This window comes from Henckelia pumila, unplaced genomic scaffold, assembly GCF_033568475.1.
Source record: "Henckelia pumila isolate YLH828 unplaced genomic scaffold, ASM3356847v2 CTG_466, whole genome shotgun sequence".
Taxonomy (NCBI): domain Eukaryota; kingdom Viridiplantae; phylum Streptophyta; class Magnoliopsida; order Lamiales; family Gesneriaceae; genus Henckelia; species Henckelia pumila.
The window spans coordinates 1798908-1818891 of NW_027331833.1; the positions used below are offsets into that span (position 1 = coordinate 1798908).

Below are 19984 nucleotides of genomic sequence, written 5' to 3' on the forward strand. Positions count from 1 at the left end.
TCATATTTTAAATATTAATTACTACGTTTTACCCTGTCTCACAAACTGATTACAAATTTACAATATGCTAAACTAAAAGGAGAAAAAAAAAGTTTATAAACACGTAACACATATATGAAAAAAAACATTGGTTTACATGTCAAATGGGAATAACATGCATCTCAGTTCGAGTTAACTTGTAGGGGGAAAGGATGTGATAACCGTGCAAGCGAGTTTTCATTATATTTTTCTATATATGGATCCATTTGACATATAAATGTAGAAAACACCTAATAGAATTTTATTTCAAATTTGTAAAAAAAATAAAAATAAAATTGTACGTACCACCCGTTGCATCATGAAATAAATAAATTTAATATTTCATTGGCCGGTAAAAATATATTTTTATGCCCAACTACGTACGTCAATAATTTTTGAATTGTGATGGACTAGTGGCCTTAGAAACACTAACGCATGTCTCCTAAGTGCACTATATATATTAACTTATTTAGTCAAATATTGATTCCTCGTACATCATTGTTCGATCGATTGCCACATGTAATCGACTGTTGATTTTTATATAAGCCTCTGCAAACCCCAATATCTTGTTGTGGCAACAATCAATTTTCCCACTTCAAAAAATCATGCACCCACAAATATCTCATTTGAAAAAAGAAATTGTATTTTTATCTGGTATATTTATTTTTTGCGATTTTAGTTTTTTATATCAACAAATTGCAGTTCTTCTCATACATCTTTTAGTTTTGAAAATTTTACTCACTTTTTTTGAGAGTGATGCTATAACACACACGTCAGCACATCGAAAAAATGATTTTTTTTAACTAAAAAATGATTTAAAATATTAAAAAAAATAAAGACAGCTAATTAAACATGAACTTAACAACATAAAAAATCACAATCACGTGGAAACAAATATATGGATGTTAAAAATGTAATACCTTTTTCATTTATAAGTTTGACTTGAGAGCATTCCATCTCGTTTATACGAAAAAAACGAAATAAAGCCGAAAGAATAGACTTTGATTGATTTGATACAGACACCACCTTTGCCGGTGCTTTTAATTAGCTCTAGACGACACGATACCCCATTATAAGTGAGAATTGCCAAGACAAATGGAATCAGCTTTTCAAACTTTTCTCAAAAATAAAGTAAAGATGTATTTTCTTATTCATATGACAAATTTATATTTGGGGTTCGGTTCGAATTCTTGAATCACATTGAGTTGTATGTAACATGTGGCTTCTCATAACAAGTTTTCGATTTGCATTTTTGTACTTATTTCGAATCTTATTGATAAATTAATAATGGTGCCATTATATATTTTGTGCGTTTGTGTTGAGTGCCACGACTCATCTTATAATATGGGTGGGTTTTCGGTATACCCCATAAAAAATATTGGTATAAAAAAATTCATGCCGATACTGTTATCGAAATTCTGAAATTTTGATATGAAAAAAATCTATACTAATACCATATAGATTACGAAAAAAATTCGATATACCAAAAAAATGTATATATATCGAAAAAATTTTGGTACGACATCCCAAAAAGTCGATATTTTGGTTCGATATCTCAGCCCTAATCTTATATATAACCTATAGGTGGAGGATGGGTAGGCTCTCGCCTGCCTATATATACATGCTGGGTGGAGTGAGAGGGCGTACATACATATATTTATTTGACATACTATATATTTATTTCATGATATACTATATTCTTGTTCATGAAACTCAAAGTCGTAAGTTCATTTAACTATCATATAACAACTTAGTATGTTTAGTTTTGAAATACTCTCATTAATGAACCAACAAAAAAATGTGAATGCGACCCCTCTATTGTTTGAGTGATTCAACTTTAGAAGTTCGACTTAAACATATGTATATATATAAAATCTATGGCACCTTCCCTTGCAATGATAATAGTTACGTTATGGACTCCATAATCATTTTTTTTTAATTTTTTAAAAAAGTTGCAAACATTCCCTAGCTAATACTAGAAGAGAAAGACGTAAAGAATGGAACGTTCCCCTCGCTGCTACATTTTGTTCAATAAAGTCATCATAAAATTAAAGATTTCTTTGTGGGATTGGGCATTGAAAATATTTACATGATAATTACTACAAAGACATGCATTAAGAGGCAAAATGATAAGTTTCAAAACATCAATTCAATAAGTCTTTAATTCACGAGGCTTTAAAAATTAAAAACATCGATCAATTCTATAAGTCTTTAATTCACGAGGCTTTAAAAATTAAAAGTACATGTTTCATTTACAGTTGTCACTTTAGTGTGTGTGTGTGTGTGTGTAACTGTAAGGGATATGGTGCTAAAGTGACAACTGTAAATGAAAAGCTTGAACGTATGTACGTAGGTTGATTTATGCTCGAAAGTTTCCTCTGATCACCATAGTATATATATGGGACATATATATGCTCGGAAAAAAAAAAAAAAATTTGTTTTTTTGTTTTTGTCAATCAACTTAAATTTTTTTTTTTTTGTTTCATTAGTTTTTTAAAGTTTGGTTTTGGTAAATAAACTTTTAAATTTCGGCTATGTGGCCAGCGACAGCTTGATAAGTCTAACATCTTCCACAGTCACGTAATCATATTTCAGTGTCACGTTACCAATTTGACCAAAATAGCTAATAATTACAATTTAGTGTATCAAAATCAAATTTTAACAACCCAGTGAACTAAACTCAAAATTGAAGATTTTAGTTGATAAAAAAAAAAAAAAAGAGAAGCTATTTTCCCTCTGCTGATATATGATCCAATTTCGTATAACAACAATTAAACAAAGTTGATTGCAAATAATATTAATTAATCATGAAAAAATGTGTAGTTTTTTGAACTATGCATGATAACACTTTCCAACAGATTTCTTGTATATGATGAAGGGAAGAATCATTTTCGTTCTTTAAATTAATTGACCTAAATTAAGTTAGATTTTGATTATCTAATAATTAAAAATATGTATTATATAGTAATGTCTTGAACCAAATTGGTATCAGGCGTAATGTCAATATCGGCCAAAAAAAAGATTTGTCATGTAATTAATATATATATATATATATATATAATTGCACATCTAATTTTGGAAAATTAAAGCCAGCATATAAAACGAACTCATGATATTTCTACTCCCATTTTATATATCATATATTAGATAGATTTTTCAATTATGCTTTGCTCCAACAAAGAAAATTAATCTTCTAGCTCGTTTCTCACATAGTCACATGCATCCAAATATCGATTAAAAAAAAGGGAATAACTTTTAAAAAAATCATTTTTATTAATAATTATCAATCATATAATATAACTCATATTAATCTCATGGTTATAACCAACCACGGAATGAGTTTTCGTTTCCCACATACTTGAATAAAATATAAATTCGACAAAATCAATCGATAAAGTTGTGACGTTTAAAAGAATTTTTGTGATTGAAAAAATAAATACTAGAAAACGTGAAGTTTTTTTTTTAAAAAAAATTTATATTAAAAAAGAAGATAAGAAAAACTTTTTGGTATAATGGTTATTTTAATTACGACGTATGCTTTTGGCATCCTCCTATTATCATGAGCTGTGTGACAATATATTTCCCGTGTACTCTTTTTACTTTAAAGCAAACACATACTTTTTTATTTATTTTGTGGCCAAATGTTCCTATAAAAAAGGCCCCATCCACTCTTTCTTGTTGAAGAAATTAAAGAGTGGCTCTGATATAACTATAGCTCTTCATGTTCTGAATTAATTCTTGAAATTTTCGAAGAATTTGTCGGTACTATTTTTTCACTTTACTTTCATTAAAATGATGCCCCCAGAGCAAGAATCTGGTACTATTCATGGAGGCACAATGACCAATATTGGAGCCGATAGTGTTATCCTTCAAATTGAAGGCCCTAGCTCAACAAGAAAGGTCGTGAGCTCGTGCTTGGATCATGAAACGATAGAGAAAGATCGAGCTACTCAAATTCAACTCGGGGTTTTAGGCGAATCCTTACGACCCATCACTCTTAAGGTATGTATTATAACTTGTAGGTTGATTCAAATTTTCTAGTACTAGTGAGCTAGGGGCACTAAAAGGTGAAGTACTTTTATATATATACATATAGAGTTCTTTTATGGTGTCCAACACTATATGTCCATCATGTACAAGTCAACTCATCTATTGTACCGGTCAACTCATCTATTGTACATGTTGGACATGAAGTTGACATATAGTGTTGGGCACCATAAAAGAACTCATATACATATATATATATATATATATGTTTCAACTTTAAAATTTTCTTTTGCGTTTAATTATATATAAAACCACTTTACATGACTAGGTCCACCACTCATTTTGGAACATTGTTGTATCCAAATCTATTTATTTTCTTTGTTATAACTTTTGTAGTTTGAAGATGTCTCCTACACAATCAAGACCCGAAACAACAGTAGAAGCTTTTGTTTCTCGTCTCAGCCAAAGGTTACACGCAACATACTCAACAATGTCACGGGAAGTGTTCGGCCCGGCGAGCTTATGGCGATGCTTGGCCCGTCCGGCAGCGGCAAAACAACTCTTCTGTCAGCCCTTGCGGGCAGGCTCCCCGGAAAAATCTCGGGAAAGATCACGTACAACGGGCAGGCATTCTCTAGCACGATGAAGCGGAAGACGGGTTTCGTTACGCAAGACGACGTGCTATATCCACACCTCACAGTTCTCGAAACCCTAACCTACGCGGCTCTGTTGAAGCTGCCAAAAAACCTCACAAAACAGGAGAAAATGGAGCAAGCGGAGCTTATCATCGTGGAGTTGGGATTAACGAGGTGCAGAAACACTATAATTGGGGGGATTTTGCTGAGGGGTATATCAGGAGGTGAAAGAAAAAGGGTTAGTATTGGTCAAGAAATGGTTGTGAACCCTAGTCTTTTGTTAGTGGACGAGCCCACTTCGGGGCTGGATTCGACCACCGCGCAGAGGATCGTGGCGACTCTCCGGTGGCTGGCGCGCGGAGGTAGGACGGTTGTGACCACCATACATCAGCCATCGAGTAGGCTGTACAGGATGTTTGATAAGGTGGTTGTGTTATCGGAGGGTTGCCCTATTTATAGTGGGTACGCGGGTAGGGTGATGGATTACTTCGGTTCGATCGGCTACACCCCCGGGTTTGATTTCATGAATCCGGCTGATTTTCTGCTGGATCTTGCCAACGGTACGATGATTCTGTCTTGATTGTGGTTTGGGTTTTGCATTTTATACATGTTAGTTACTTTTAAGAGCATTTATTTGCAGTAATAATGAAGGTCTATCTAGTTTATTTATGAAGTGCAAAAATTGTAACATGCCAGCTGGGAGGTAAGTTTCGAGTTCATTAAATATATTTGTGGCTTAAAAAAAACCCCGTTTAATTAATTATGTGGTTTTGGACTTTGGAGTATGGAGCCATTTACATTTAGATGTATCAATTCAACTATATTTTAATCACGTGAAGTATATTTATTAGGCAGTGCTAGTTCAATCCTTTTTTATCATCTTTTGACCCGTAAAATTAAAGTTTCCATCTTCACCTGATAAGCTTTCTTTATGTTGGTCCCATTAAATTTCTTTTCTGTCCCATTTAACACAAGAGACCATCAATTACTCCAATTAATTAATTATTATATAATTAAACCGTATGTTCTAATATATACATCTTCACATGATATTGCAGGTGTGACACCTTCTGATTCAAGAAATGATGTTCAAAACAACTTTCATGGAAGACTAGACTGTAATCATGATTACGATTCCACAAAACAAATTCTAATTCAATCCTATAAAAAGAATTTATACCCAGTTTTGAAGGAAGAAATTCACCGAGGCTTGCGCGATCAATCTCAGTTAACAGAAGCCTCAGTAACATCAAGAACAAGTATGTGATCGAACTAATTACTAAATCTCTCGATCCGAATTTAATGCATTTATTATATGTGATAAAGATCATCACGTGACAATTAATCATACGTCTCAGCATTGGATGTTACACACATATATATATACATCATACATGTTACTAATTAGCATTTAGCTTTGATTAATAGACATGGTGTTTGATTTAATTCATCTTATGCAGATTCAGACAAGCAGTGGACTAACAGTTGGTGGCTGCAATTCAACGTGTTGCTGAGCAGAGGACTAAAAGAAAGAAAACACGAGTCGTACTCCGGTTTAAGGATATTTCAAGTCATGTCTGTTTCAATCCTTTGTGGACTTCTATGGTGGCATTCTGACCCTAATCACATTCAAGATCAGGTAATATATATTCATTAATATATATACTTGGATTGAGTAAGGACATAATATATATGCCATGATCCATGTAAATCACTCACTTTTCAACAGGTGGGACTCCTCTTTTTCTTCTCAATATTCTGGGGATTCTTCCCACTTTTCAATGCCATATTCGTCTTCCCACAAGAAAGACCGATGCTGACGAGAGAACGCTCCTCAAAAATGTATCGTTTGTCGTCCTACTTCTTTGCAAGAACGATAGGCGACTTGCCAATGGAGCTTGTTCTTCCAACAATATTTGTTACAATCTCATATTGGATGGGTGGCCTAAAGCCAAACCTAATAACCTTCCTACTAACCCTATCGATCATCCTACTCAACGTTCTCGTGGCACAAGGACTAGGGCTAGCACTCGGTGCTGTCCTGATGGACGTAAAGCAAGGAACGACGCTATCCTCGGTGCTAATGCTCGTGTTTTTGCTAGCAAGTGGGTATTACATCCAGCACATTCCGACGTTCGTCGACTGGTTGAAGTACATTTCGTTTAGTCATTATTGTTACAAGCTTCTGGTTGGGGTGCAGTATGAGGAGGGTGAAGTTTATGAGTGCGGACTGAATTTAGGGTATTGCAGGGTGATTGATAATCCGGCTATAAAGAATCTTGGGATTGATAATCTGGGGTCGGATGTGGGTGTTTTGGTGGTGATGTTGGTGGGATATAGGGTTTTGGCTTATGTGGCTTTGAGGTTGAGGCAACCTTAATTATATTTGTGACTCAAAATGTTCATTTTAACATTTTATTTTATATGTATTGAAGCCATTAAGTACGTACTGATGAAACGTAGGTGGACATGTAATTGCTGCACGATGATTTATTTGTACATCATGATATATATATATACATCTAGGGACAAGATATAACTTTATTATATATCAATATTTCAAATTGTTTTTGAATGTTTAATTATAAATTATGATTTACAATTATGTATGGGACTAATTTAGAAAATGCTCTGCTGATCATGTTTTAGTTACATTGTGATATCGATGCTGCATGAAATTATGTTATTCTAAACAAGGGTCTCCGCGTGACCAGTCAATCAGGGTAGACAGTAGCTTTGACAGATCAGCTGCTTCTCACGTGTCCAATCTAGTATATTTTGAGTCGTCACCTATGTCACGAAATGAAGTTAGAGGCGCCGGGGGATGCCCGGCGAAAACCCTCCGACGCTCAAGTCAGCGATCACCTCAAAATATATACTCATAAAAACTAAAATGCTTTTAGAACATAAATTGAGAGAGCTTAAAGTGTATCTTTAAAGAATGAGGAGAAGTCTCTTATTTATAGAGTTTGTTTTCAAATGGGTCATGGGCCTTCTGAATTTGTGGGCTCAGCTCTCTGGGCCAAATCATATGGGTTTTAAAGAACTTGCCGCCGACTCAATATATTTAATACACATCCTTATTATACTTAATCATTCTTAAACTAGTATATATCACATTGCAAGGCGCCATGTAAGAACATGGGAACTATCGTCGATGCAAAATGGTTATTTTATTTAAACAAAATTTGAGCCGTTAAATAATTACAAATAACTAATTATAATATCATTTTTGTCTGTCTATACCGATCAATGCACTCCACAAGTTCTAATACAACCGACGATTAGATACTATCGTTAGAGTAATACCTTAATAACACGTGCATTCAGTGGTTCATGCATTTCCCAATCCAATATTTTGTCACGGCGTTAAATATATATCCATTGAAATCAAAATGTTACATTTTATACATAAAATATTACAAGGACAAATTTAGAAAACTTTGTGAATGCATTCGATGAGTACAGCTGTAAATAGATGTTTGGGGCCGCTTTCATGATAATAAAACCAACTATCAAAATGCTGCAAAGATCAATTCACAAATTGCGGTATGAACTTAGGACATGTTTTTGGGGTTAATTAGCTCACCCTCGTGGGATCGCGACCCTTTGTCCCGACACGGTGATACATAACATTGAAATCACACTTGAAAAGGGTGGACAATTAGTTAGAGCAGCAAGTGCTATAGCAAAATTGATCATATATAGAAGATGAGCCCAACGGATTCTTAATTGAAATTAGAAGAATTTTTTGTCATTTTGATAGCGGCGACAGGATTTGAACCCGTAACCGCAAGGTTATATGAGCCTTGCCAGGTACTCGATTTAGTTCCTTGGTGATGTTTGTGAAGACAAGTCTCATACCAATTCACTACGTAGAAGGAACTAATTATAGAATGAACGCATATTAAGAATCCGTACAAGAAAAGTAAAAGTTAAAGAAAGCGGAGGCCAACAAATATAAAGCAATAAAGCAACAAATATATCATAACAATAACAATAATAATAAAGATAACTACCAAAACAAAGATCAGGGTCTATCCTGAAATTGGAAATAATATGAATTATTCAATATTCAACATATGACAATTTTGTACATATTTTGTGTGAGTTATACGTACATCCCTTAATTTATCGATAATTATATCATTGCGTGCGCTGTAATTTTTTAACCTAGCTTGTTTAGTTTATAATTATATCATAATTATAATAAATATAGAGTAGCCCACTTCAATTTCAATCAAATATTGTACAAGATAGCCATTCTTAATTTAAAATCCTAAAAATATACCTTTTTCTAGAGATTTTTTCCATCTCAATTCTATCACTACAACTTATTTAATATACCCAATAAATTAAGATGTATTCACGAAAAAGCTTTTTTTCGAGAAAGGCTTCTTGTCAAATACCGGTTTTATTCTGCAGTTATTTTAGAACCAATTCGTGGAAAGTAGAAAACAAATTTTGTAATCACGTGAATTGGCTTGTCAAATTTGCAGTATTTTGGCTTTGTCTGTATTTTGTGCAATTTATAATTTTACGCAATAAATTAAGAGACGTCACTAATCTTTATTTGGAAAATGTGAGAAAACAGCTTGTCAAATACTCGAATTAGCTTTATTCAGTCCTAAACATGATTATTTAGAAAACGGCGTGATTGTCAACTACTTCAAATCATAAAATATAAAATACAAAATTTTGGGACGATAATTTACAAATAAGTCAAAATATATGCCTTGGGTTTAACTTTTTTTTTTCGGTTCGTTTAAATAAACTACAATATCCATTAACCTAATCAATTTGCGTGACATAGCTGTACAACTTTTCATAAATTAACATAAACTTTTATATGATCATGTCTTCAATACAGAAGAAAAAGAGTTTGATTGTGGTAAATGATAATAGGGTTTAAAAGATATTTTAAATTAGAAGACTAATTTCAAAAAGTAACTTAAATCAAGAGTCAAGAGTCAAGACCAACCCATTCAATGGAGGCCATTTTTTAAAAAAAGGCCTCATTCTATATATATAGTTTTATATACATATTACGGAAGAATATATGATCATACGGAAGAATATATGATCATGCATGTTTTTGTTTCTTAATTCTGATTCATAGTTTAGATCATTATATATATATATATATATATATATATATATATATATATATATATATATATATATATATATGTGTGTGTGTGTGTGTGTGTGTGTTGTGTGTGTTGTGTGTGTGTATATATATTCAAGAAACAAAAAAATATATGCCTGTTTTAAAATATATATAGTTTTAATTAGTTTTAATTTGAAATAAAAATAAAACCGTTAAAATTTTTTGTTGTTGGAATTAATGAAATAATAAAGAACATAATACTAAGGCTCTGTTTGGTAGCCTATATTATTAATATGTGTATAACTTATCCTATCAAATTCCACATTTTTCTCATCATATTATTTATCTATCTATTAATTATTTATTTTAAATCAATCAAATCATCAATTATTTATCTTACATCAATCAAATCATTTAATTTAAATTACTATATTACTCCTTATAAATAATATTATTCATATTTTATTTATTGTTAAAAGATTAAAATGGTAATATGTCATTTTTTAGGGAAAATTGCAAATTTAGTCCTGTATGTTTGTCACTTTGCAATTTTGGTCCTTTATGTTTTTACATTTCAGTTTTAGTCCTGCATGTTCTGATTTTTGGCAATTTCGGTCATTTTTATTCGAAAATGCTTACGTGGCACTGTACATTTCATCTCCACATCAGCACTGAATTGGTGCCACGTCAGCGCCACGTCGAAAAAAGGATTAAAATTGCCAAAAAAATAAAGATAGCGGACTAAAACTGAAATGTGAAAACATAGAGGACCAAAATCGCAAATTGATAAAATATACAGGACTAAATTTGCAATTTTCCCCATTTTTTAATATAAAATTTTATCAATCAAATCAATAAATTATAATCCATCAATCAAATCAATAAATTATAATCCATCAATCAAATCAAATATTATATTCACTATCATTTTTTATTTATTTTTCATTACATTATATTACTTATCTATGTATTATTTATCTCATCATACCTACCAAGCGGTACCTAAAGAGATAGTATCAAACTAGCCACTTGCGTATGCGATTTAGAGGTGTCAAAATGGTCTAGTCCCGTCGAGTTGGCCCGCCCCGCCATACAAAATTGGTGGGTTGGGTTGGTAATTTTCCAACCCGCCTAAAAGGTGGGCCGGCCCGCACCGCCCCGCATAAAGGTGGGTTGTGGTGGGTTGCGGGTTGGCCCGCAAAAACCCGTCAATTTACACATAAGCCTGCCGGATTGGCCCGCCCCGCTATCTAAAATTGGTGGGTTGGGTTGGTGTTTGCCCAACCCGCCTAAAAGGAGGGTCGGTCTGCCCCGCCCTGCCTAATGGTGGGTTATGACGGGTTGTGGGCCGGCCCGCCCCGCTGGCCCATTTTGACACCTCTAATGCGATTATTTGTGCGCATGCATCTTTCAGTTAAATTAATTATTTTTAAAACTTTTTAAACTATTCAGATTGAAGTAATATTATATTTTTTAATTTAAAATGATATATACTTATAAATAAATATTTAGTGATATTTTAAAAAAATATTGGAAAGTGGATAACATGTGGCATATGATCACATGTTTTTCATAAATTCAGAAAGGGAAATGATTTTTTGCTCAAATAATATGTTTATTTTTTAGTTTTGGTCAATTAATTTTTTAAAGTTTGGTTTTGATAAGCTTAATTTTAATTTTTGGTTATTTAGTCCAGTTGCTGACGTGGCAGCTTTACATGTCAACATTTTCGGTGTCACGTCAGCAATTAAGCCAATAACATAAAACTAAAAATTAGTGTAATAAAACAAATTTTGAAAAGTTAATGGATCAAAACTAAAATATGAACAATTTAATGGACCAAAAAACTATTTTTCCAATTAAAATATATAGATATATATTATATATATATTAGACATTTAAATAATTTAGAAAATATATAAGATGTGATAATTATAAGTTTATTAATTAGACTTTTTCAAAAACTAAGAATTTTACTAAGTAGGTATTTATTCTCCAAACAATAACTTAACAAAATAATTACAAATATTTTCAATTGTTATAAATATATTATTATTATTATAGATGATTATCTTATTAAAGATATGTGATCAAGATAAATATGTCAAGATAATATTTGTAAATATTTGTATCTTGTAATCTTTCCCTATAAATAAGAGTGATTGAGTTTAATGAAAACTGCACCTGAGTATTGGCTCATATGAATTCTCTCTTCTCCCATGAATTCTCTCTACTCATCTCTCTATTTCTATTATGATTTATAACACGTTATCAGCATGATGCTGTAACCAACTGAGAATGAAAATAGTTCTCGTTTTATTGATGCTATTGAAATAGCACAACGTGTTGTCAATACTCAAATTTATGGGAGATATTCATTGGTGCTCTAGAAGTAGCACAAAGATATATTCATTGGTGTTCTAGAAGTAGCACAATGAAATAATTGATATATTGGTTCCCATGAAATATCATAAATATGTTGATGACTATAAAATAGCGCAACATGATTTTATATTGAGAATTTAAAAAAATTCATGATCATGATATAATATATTGAGAATTTTGAGAGATTCATGATTCAATTTTAATATATCGAAAGATATTCATGAATTCATGATATAATATATTGAATATTGAGATATTCAAGATTAAGATCTGATATAAGATCAAATATATTGAGAATCTAAAGAGATTCCTAGTTATAATATAATATTGAGAATCTAAAGAGATTCCTAGTTATAATATAATAATATATAGAGAATCTGAATAGATTCATGATAAAGAGGTGATATATGATTTCGTATATTGAGAAAGTGAAGAAATCATGATTGATATCTGATATGATATCAAATATTTACAAATATCATTGAAGAAATAGATCTCATTTCAAAATATATCAATATTGAAATATTGATAAAAAGATGCAAGATTTGATAATATTCGTAAAGAATATTAATATAAGATCCAAGATTTGGAAATATTCTTGAAGAATATAATTTAATGCCCTTTTGGTTGTTATGGATCTTATGAATTGGGAAATTAGTACAATTTCTCAATGAATATCGATATATGATCTAAAATTGTCAATATCCATAAAAAAATATTATTAAAGATATATGTGAGATATATATAAAAAGATATTGACTTGATATCGATTCAAATCATATATTTGTTATTAATGCTCTAGAAGAAGCATGATATATTATTTGTCACTATTTTTATAATAGCGACTTGATGTTCAATGATGAACTGCATAGACTATTGATTGAAAATTATGAATGTGCGGTAGTAAGATTGCAACACTATCAACCGGAAAAAAAAATAAATGTTAAACCCAATGAATTTGACCATCATCTATATTGGGCAACGACGATGATGGATTGATGGTAGCCTATACATGATGGTGTTAATGGGTTAATATATGACTAACTTCAAGTCATTTTATTTATTTATTGAACTAATTTATTTTTAAAAATTGAGTTTTTATTTCTGTTTAAACTAAATTTTGAAAAACTCTAGCATGTGTTTTGATTCACATAAATTATTTTGATGATATAAAATAAGAACTATAAATTTCGTGAATCTATTCTATTAGTCAATATATTGCATGAGATATTGATTATGCAATTTGGTGATAAATTTTCTGATTTGAGAATTTTTATACTTTATATTGGGTTGTTAAATCTTTATTTAATAAAATTTGATTATGGATTTTAAATTCCTCAATTTTGATTGGGGATATAAATTTTGAATTTTTTCAATCATTTGATTAAACTATCATTTTTTTAAATTAATGATAGAGTATTTTTATCACATGTTATTATCTTACATGTAGGAACATGAATTTAATGTGAAATGATATTCGTGATAGATCAAATGTCATTGTTGAAAGGTCTACTTGATGCATACATGTATTTGAAAAGGTACGTCCCATTTTTAATTTCAATTCTTTAATTATAATATCTTATTTATAGTATTTTGTTCAAGAAAAGACAATTATGAAAGTTGTCTGATTAATGTGGTCTATTCTTTTAAGTGAATGTGACAGTGCCAATGAACATATGTGATACATTGTGGTTGATTAATTCTTCAAGGAAGAATAAGTTATCTCGTATGAAGCGAGATATATGAATTATAAATTCGGCACAAAATATTGAGATATACGTCATAATCAAGTATTGTACTAACGTACATCGGTATCTCGTATCACTATCATACATGAAGTACTTAAAATAATTTTTGATATCTATTAAGCAAGATATAAAAGTTTGTGGAGACCTTTGATGTCTACCCAAATCATATGTTTCATCGTATGTTGATATGAATGTATGAAAGATCTTGAAGATCGTTTGATTGACGATAAAAAAAATGATATGATGTGCTTGATATTATAAAATAGTGATACACAATATTGACGTATGTGTATTTTTGAATCTAGTAGATATTGATTTGGTTTAAATAGTATATTACAAATCAATATTTCTAGAAGAGCTAGAAAGCTCCAGAAGTATCATTGATACAAATACTTTCAGAGTTTGACATAATTGATTGAATTGAGCATTGAAATTATATAAATAGTTGAAAAACTATTGATAGTGTACAATGATATTAATGAATAAGCCAAAAGTTCATGTATCGATAAATATGAATGTTTTTGAATCAAAGATCCAGAAGATTTTATGAATTTTTATTGGCTTATCAAATTTGATATCACTATCATTAGCTCAAATTGGTAGAGAATCCCCATATTATCTGGAATAAATAAATAACGTGAGCCCACGAAGCGCAACATGATGTTTGCGAAAATACGTATTGAGAAAAACTTCCAGAATATGTAATCAAGACAAGCTTGATAAAAAAAAGAGGATATGCATATCAATTTTATGATTATAAATACGTTGGTTTAGTTGATTTATTTTGCCTCCAATCAACTATTAAACCATGAAAATAAATGCGTGATACTTGGGGATATCTGAAAGATATATATAAATATTATGACAAATGCTCATGCACTGAAAGTTAATGTTTTTGCGAGAAATGCACTACATAAATCTCTTTAAGAGATTGTAAATATGCTGGAAATAAATTGAATCTTATAATCATTTATCTTGAGAAATGAGATTTTATGACACGAAATTCTCATTTATTATTCTTGTAAAACAATGTTTCCAACATTGAGGGGGAGGAAATAGAAGCTACAAGAATATTTGAGATCGATCACAATGAAATATAAAGTGAACATGATGTTCAAAGTTTAAATCTCAAAATATATTATTGTGTATAAGATCGTTTAGCTTCATTTATGTTCAAGTTGAACAATTTATATAAATCATCTTTAGTGACGAAAAACCCCTTTAAAGAAAATGAGTGAATATCTCAATGTGAAAAGAATAATGGAGGCTGGTCGTTGTGAAAATAAATTAATGTCCTGCAGGACCATATCTTATATTACTTGCAAGTAAATAAAAAATACGCTAGAAGCGCGAACGACCAATTATTTCAATGAATCCAATTTGGATTATGTTATTCTTGAGAATAACAAGTATATAAAAGATGAGAATTCACAAATTATTTGGGATCGAAATAATATAATCATTCGTGTGTTTTGCTATTACGCAAAATGATGATTATTTTGAACTACAACTTGTTGAAATTTCAATAACAATAATATGTGGCAATATGAGCAAATACTAGCAAAGTTTCTGATCAAAGTATTTCAAGCGGATTATGAAAAAATATTTGCACTTATCGTGGATGCACTGATTTGATGGTGATACATATAGAAACATACTCGAAAGATTCGATGCTCAAAATATTGTTTTTGCAAACTTGAAGAAGAAGAAAAGATATTTGGTCTTGAAGTACCATATATATGACAAAATCAGCATCTAATCAATTTTTGGCAAATAAGTGCATAAGATTGAAATATTAAGAGTTAATAATTTCAAGTGATGCTTGCAAGAGGGGAAGCAATTAAAGTTGTACTTTTTTTCCCTTGTCTATGATTTTTCCCACGTGATTTTTCATAACAAGGTTTTTAATGAGGCAATTAACAAGTATCAAGAGATGTCGTACTCTTTTTCCTTTATTAGGATTTTGTCCCACTGGGTTTTTTCTAATAAGGTTTTAACGAGGCGCATCCATCGTCGGGAAGATATCCAAAGAAAATATATGTTGTTGTACTCTTTTTCCTTCGTTCAGATTTTTCCCACGAGGTTTTACTGTCAATATTTTAACGAGGCAACACTTGAGTCCCGATGAAGTTCCCGAGCATCCATCTTGACAAATGGAGATTTTGAAGAATTGGTTGCTTGTGCAAATAATCATCTAAGGGGGAGTGTTATAAATATATTATTATTATTATAGATGATTATCTTATTAAAGATATGTGATCAAGATAAATATGTCAAGATAATATTTGTAAAGATTTGTATCTTGTAATCTTTCCCTATAAATAAGGGTGATTGAGTTTAATGAAAACTGCACCTAAGTATTGGCTCATATGAATTCTCTCTTCTCCCATGAATTCTCTCTACTCATTTCTCTATTTCTATTATGATTTATAACATCAATATAATTTTAAGAATTATAGCTACTCCCTCCAAGTTTAACAATCTAAGTCAAAAATTGATTAAGCCAAACTGATCAGTCTAAATCAACTAAGGGCATGATTTGTATAAAGGAATGAGATGGGAATGGATTGAGCATTCTCATCTCATTCCTCATACCTATGTTTGGTATGAACATGGGAATGAGACCATTTCCATGGGAATGGCTATTCCCATGTTCATGGGAATGGCCATTCCACCCATTTTGAATGGAAATGGTCATTCCCACTATCCTTTTTTATTTTTGTAAGAAATTTTTTTTATATTTATTTTATTCTTATCAATCTAACCTTATATAATAATAACAATAATATTTAATATTATTTATATATAAAAAAACAAATTATTATATTATTATTTTACTATTATATATAAATAATTATTATTACGTATATATCATTATTATTAATATGATTTATTATATATTTATCTATCGATATTGTTATTTAATAAATATTAGTTTAAAAAATTAATATTTATTATTATTATTATTATTATTATTATTATATATTATTTTATTTTATTATTTAACTAATACTAATAATAATTATTATTATATTTTGAATTTTTATTATTATAATAATTATTTTTTTATTATCTTAAAAATATTATTATATTAAAAAATATTTTAAAAAATATTCCGATTAATATATAAGATAAATGAAATAAAATAAAATAATTTTATAATATTATTAATTTAGTATTTAATAATAGTAATAATATTAATAATAATAATAATAATAATAACATATGAGTAGTTATTATTTTTTTCTTTTTGATTAAAAATATTTGATTATTAAAACAATTTCATTCCATTCCATTCCATTTTTTTCAATATCAATCTTTGGAATGGAATAAAAGTATCATTCCATTCTCGTTGTCATTCCATTCTATAGTTGATTCCATTCCTTCTTTATTCCATTCTAACGTATCAATCATGCCCTAAATGACTAAGTTCATTACCGAACTAGACTACTATACTAACACTACTATGACTATGACCTGGTCCCTTGGACAACAAAATTGAACTGGATGATCAACTAAGACGCCGTTTGATTTGAGGTATGGTATAAGTAATATATAGATAAGTAATATAATGTAATAAAAAAATAAATAAGAAATGATAGTTAAAATAGTGTTGGATTTGATTGAAAGATTATAGTTTATTTGATTTGATTGATTAAATTTTATATAAAAATGTTAAATGACTATTTTGTCCTTTTAATAATAAATAAAATAAAAATTATATTATTTATAAGGGGTAATATAGTAATTTAAATTCAATGATTTGATTGATGTGAGATAAATAATTAATGATTTCATTGATTTAAAATAAATAGTTAATAAATGGATAAATAATATGATGAGAAGAACGTGAGATATGATGTGATAAGTTATATATATATATATATATATATATATATATTAGTAATATGTGAACAGAACGGTGCCTAAAGATATAGTCTAGCGAACTGAATGAATGAATCAGTCATTATCCAACCAAATTCCCTAAGCTGAGCTGGAATTTAGTAAACTTTCCCGTAAAAACAGTCATTGATTATCCGTAAGCATTACTTTCAATAGTCAGAAAAGGACAATGGCATGGAGCAAGACAAGATTAACGGCTACTATATTTGAAACGAATACAATTTGATTTATTGACCGTTAAATCAGAATCTTATAAATAGAAAATGATATTGGTCCGACTAGGTGTTCTGTGATCTTCGCATAATTTCAAGTATTCAAGCTTTTAAGAGCTGAACTGATAAAAGTATCCTAGCACACTTTTCATATTTGAAATCTGATCACTGAGGATTGTATTTGTGCTTAAGATTCAAGTGTAGAAATACTTAAGAATTGAAAGTAAGAAAACTGCTCAACTATTATAAAGCTTACTAGGAGTTTCAGTTAGATAGTGTTAAGTCCTACTGAACTGGATTGTTACAAGGTGTTGTAATTGTCAAAACCTTCTGGTGAAAATTCTTCTCACAAGGAAGAAGTGACATAGGAGTTGTTCAAAGTCTTCGAACATCCTTAAACAAAATTGTGACATTTACTTTTTCAGCAAGCATTTTTCATTACCTTCTTGTTCTTGTGTTCAATCTGTCAGTTCCGCACAGAACTGATCTATTAGCCAACAGATATAATAGACTCATCGAGAATTAAAAATTCTAAGTTGTTAATCCAACCGAAATATATTAAAAGAAATCAGTGTGATTATTTATTCAACCCCTTTTCTAAATCAATCGTCCGATCTTAACATATAACAAAAATTATAATTAATGTCTATTACTTCCTCAACAAAAGTTTCATTAAAAAAAATAAAATATAATTAGCCTATTTTATCCTCTACTTTATATCATGAACTTATTATTTTTTTAAAAAAAGAGTCACAATGAATTCATAAATCATTCACCCTTATTTAATTAAAACTTCTAAAAAAATAATTATGAAAATATTAAAAAGTACCACCAAAGGACATTTTGATCAAGTTGTAATAAATCCTATTAATAAAATGGTAAAGTTTGAATTATGCATAAATTTTTGGATGATATATAATTTACTTTCAATTAAAATTTTGTAATGGAGGGGTAATATATAAGATAAATGAAAATATTAAGTGGTGGTGAGCTTATTAAATTTTTTGAATTTTTTTTAATTGCGATAGATCTGAAATGAGGAAAACATAACTTATCCTTAATTATTAATTCTTAAATGAATTTCAGATTGAAGTGTGTAAAGTGTCTGTAATATATTTGCGTAGACAAGAAGTGGCTCCAACGAGGCGTGGAAGCCCCATCTCCAACCTGGCAACTTCTATCCTTTAAAGTTACACGGTTAGACACTCCAAAATGATCATCTCTTCGTCGCTATCGATACCTAAATTTAGGACCAAATTATAAAAAAATATTATTTTTATGTCAAAATATTACTTTTTATTATAAATATGAACATAGTTGATTCATTTCACCAATAAATATTGGAAAAAAATACTTTTTTTGGTCCATTAATTTATCCATGTTTTGGTTTTGGTCCATTAACTTTGCAAAATTTGGTTTTGGTGCATTAACTTTTAATTTTCAGTTATTTTGATCCAACTGCATACGTGTCAGCTATACATTGACACACATCATCCGGAAAATGCTGACGTGTGTCAATGTCTAGCTGACACGTGTGCAGTTGCACCAAAGTCATTGAATATTAAAACTTAATGTACCAAAACTAAATTTTAAAAAATTAATGGATCAAAACCAAAACATTGACAAATTAATCGATCAAAAAAAATATTTTCCCTAAAAATTAGTAATATATCTCACAAAAAACTCACCGTTGTAAAATAGTGATGTCAATTATAAGTGTAATCAATATTTTTTTTCCTCCATTTAAAGAGCAATCTAAACAATACACCATCTCAATGGAAAAAAAAAAATCAATAATTTAGAACAAAATATCAAATTTGAAATTAAATTATAACAAAATTTCGTGTACAATGTCTTTAAGAGGGTTTTCGAGTTGATGGAGTTGGTAAACTCTTGGCAAATAGTCAAGGAGTTCGATTCTCTTATCAACTCTTTCTCACACGAGCTTATCGCACAAAACTTGTTCAGTGCGATTTACCTAATTAA

The 19984-nt window shown here is 30.0% G+C and overlaps 1 protein-coding gene across 2 annotated transcripts; it reads left to right on the forward strand.

Moving 5' to 3' along the window:
* Positions 1–3687: 3687 nt before the first annotated feature.
* On the forward strand, positions 3688–7160 carry LOC140872525 (ABC transporter G family member 21). 2 transcript variants are annotated; one of them, XM_073275376.1, is made up of 5 exons: positions 3689–4020; positions 4402–5200; positions 5699–5899; positions 6101–6279; positions 6370–7160. In XM_073275376.1, exons 1-5 carry the CDS (start codon positions 3811–3813, stop codon positions 7018–7020), a joined length of 2040 nt encoding a protein of 679 aa, XP_073131477.1. In that variant the 5' UTR covers positions 3689–3810; the 3' UTR covers positions 7021–7160. The 2 variants fall into 2 exon arrangements, with proteins under 2 accessions (XP_073131478.1, XP_073131477.1); XM_073275377.1 differs by lacking the exon at positions 5699–5899 and having other exon boundaries at positions 3688–4020.
* The last annotated feature ends 12824 nt before the right edge of the window (positions 7161–19984 follow it).

What these genes read in the sequence shown, in the direction of transcription:
- LOC140872525 (XM_073275376.1), top strand. Translation starts at nt 3,811, where the DNA reads ATGATGCCCCCAGAGCAAGAATCTGGTACTATTCATGGAGGCACAATG. An exon ending in TACGACCCATCACTCTTAAG is followed by an intron (nt 4,021 to 4,401) that starts GTATGTATTATA and finishes TAACTTTTGTAG; the next exon opens with TTTGAAGATGTCTCCTACAC. An exon ending in TCTGCTGGATCTTGCCAACG is followed by an intron (nt 5,201 to 5,698) that starts GTACGATGATTC and finishes ATGATATTGCAG; the next exon opens with GTGTGACACCTTCTGATTCA.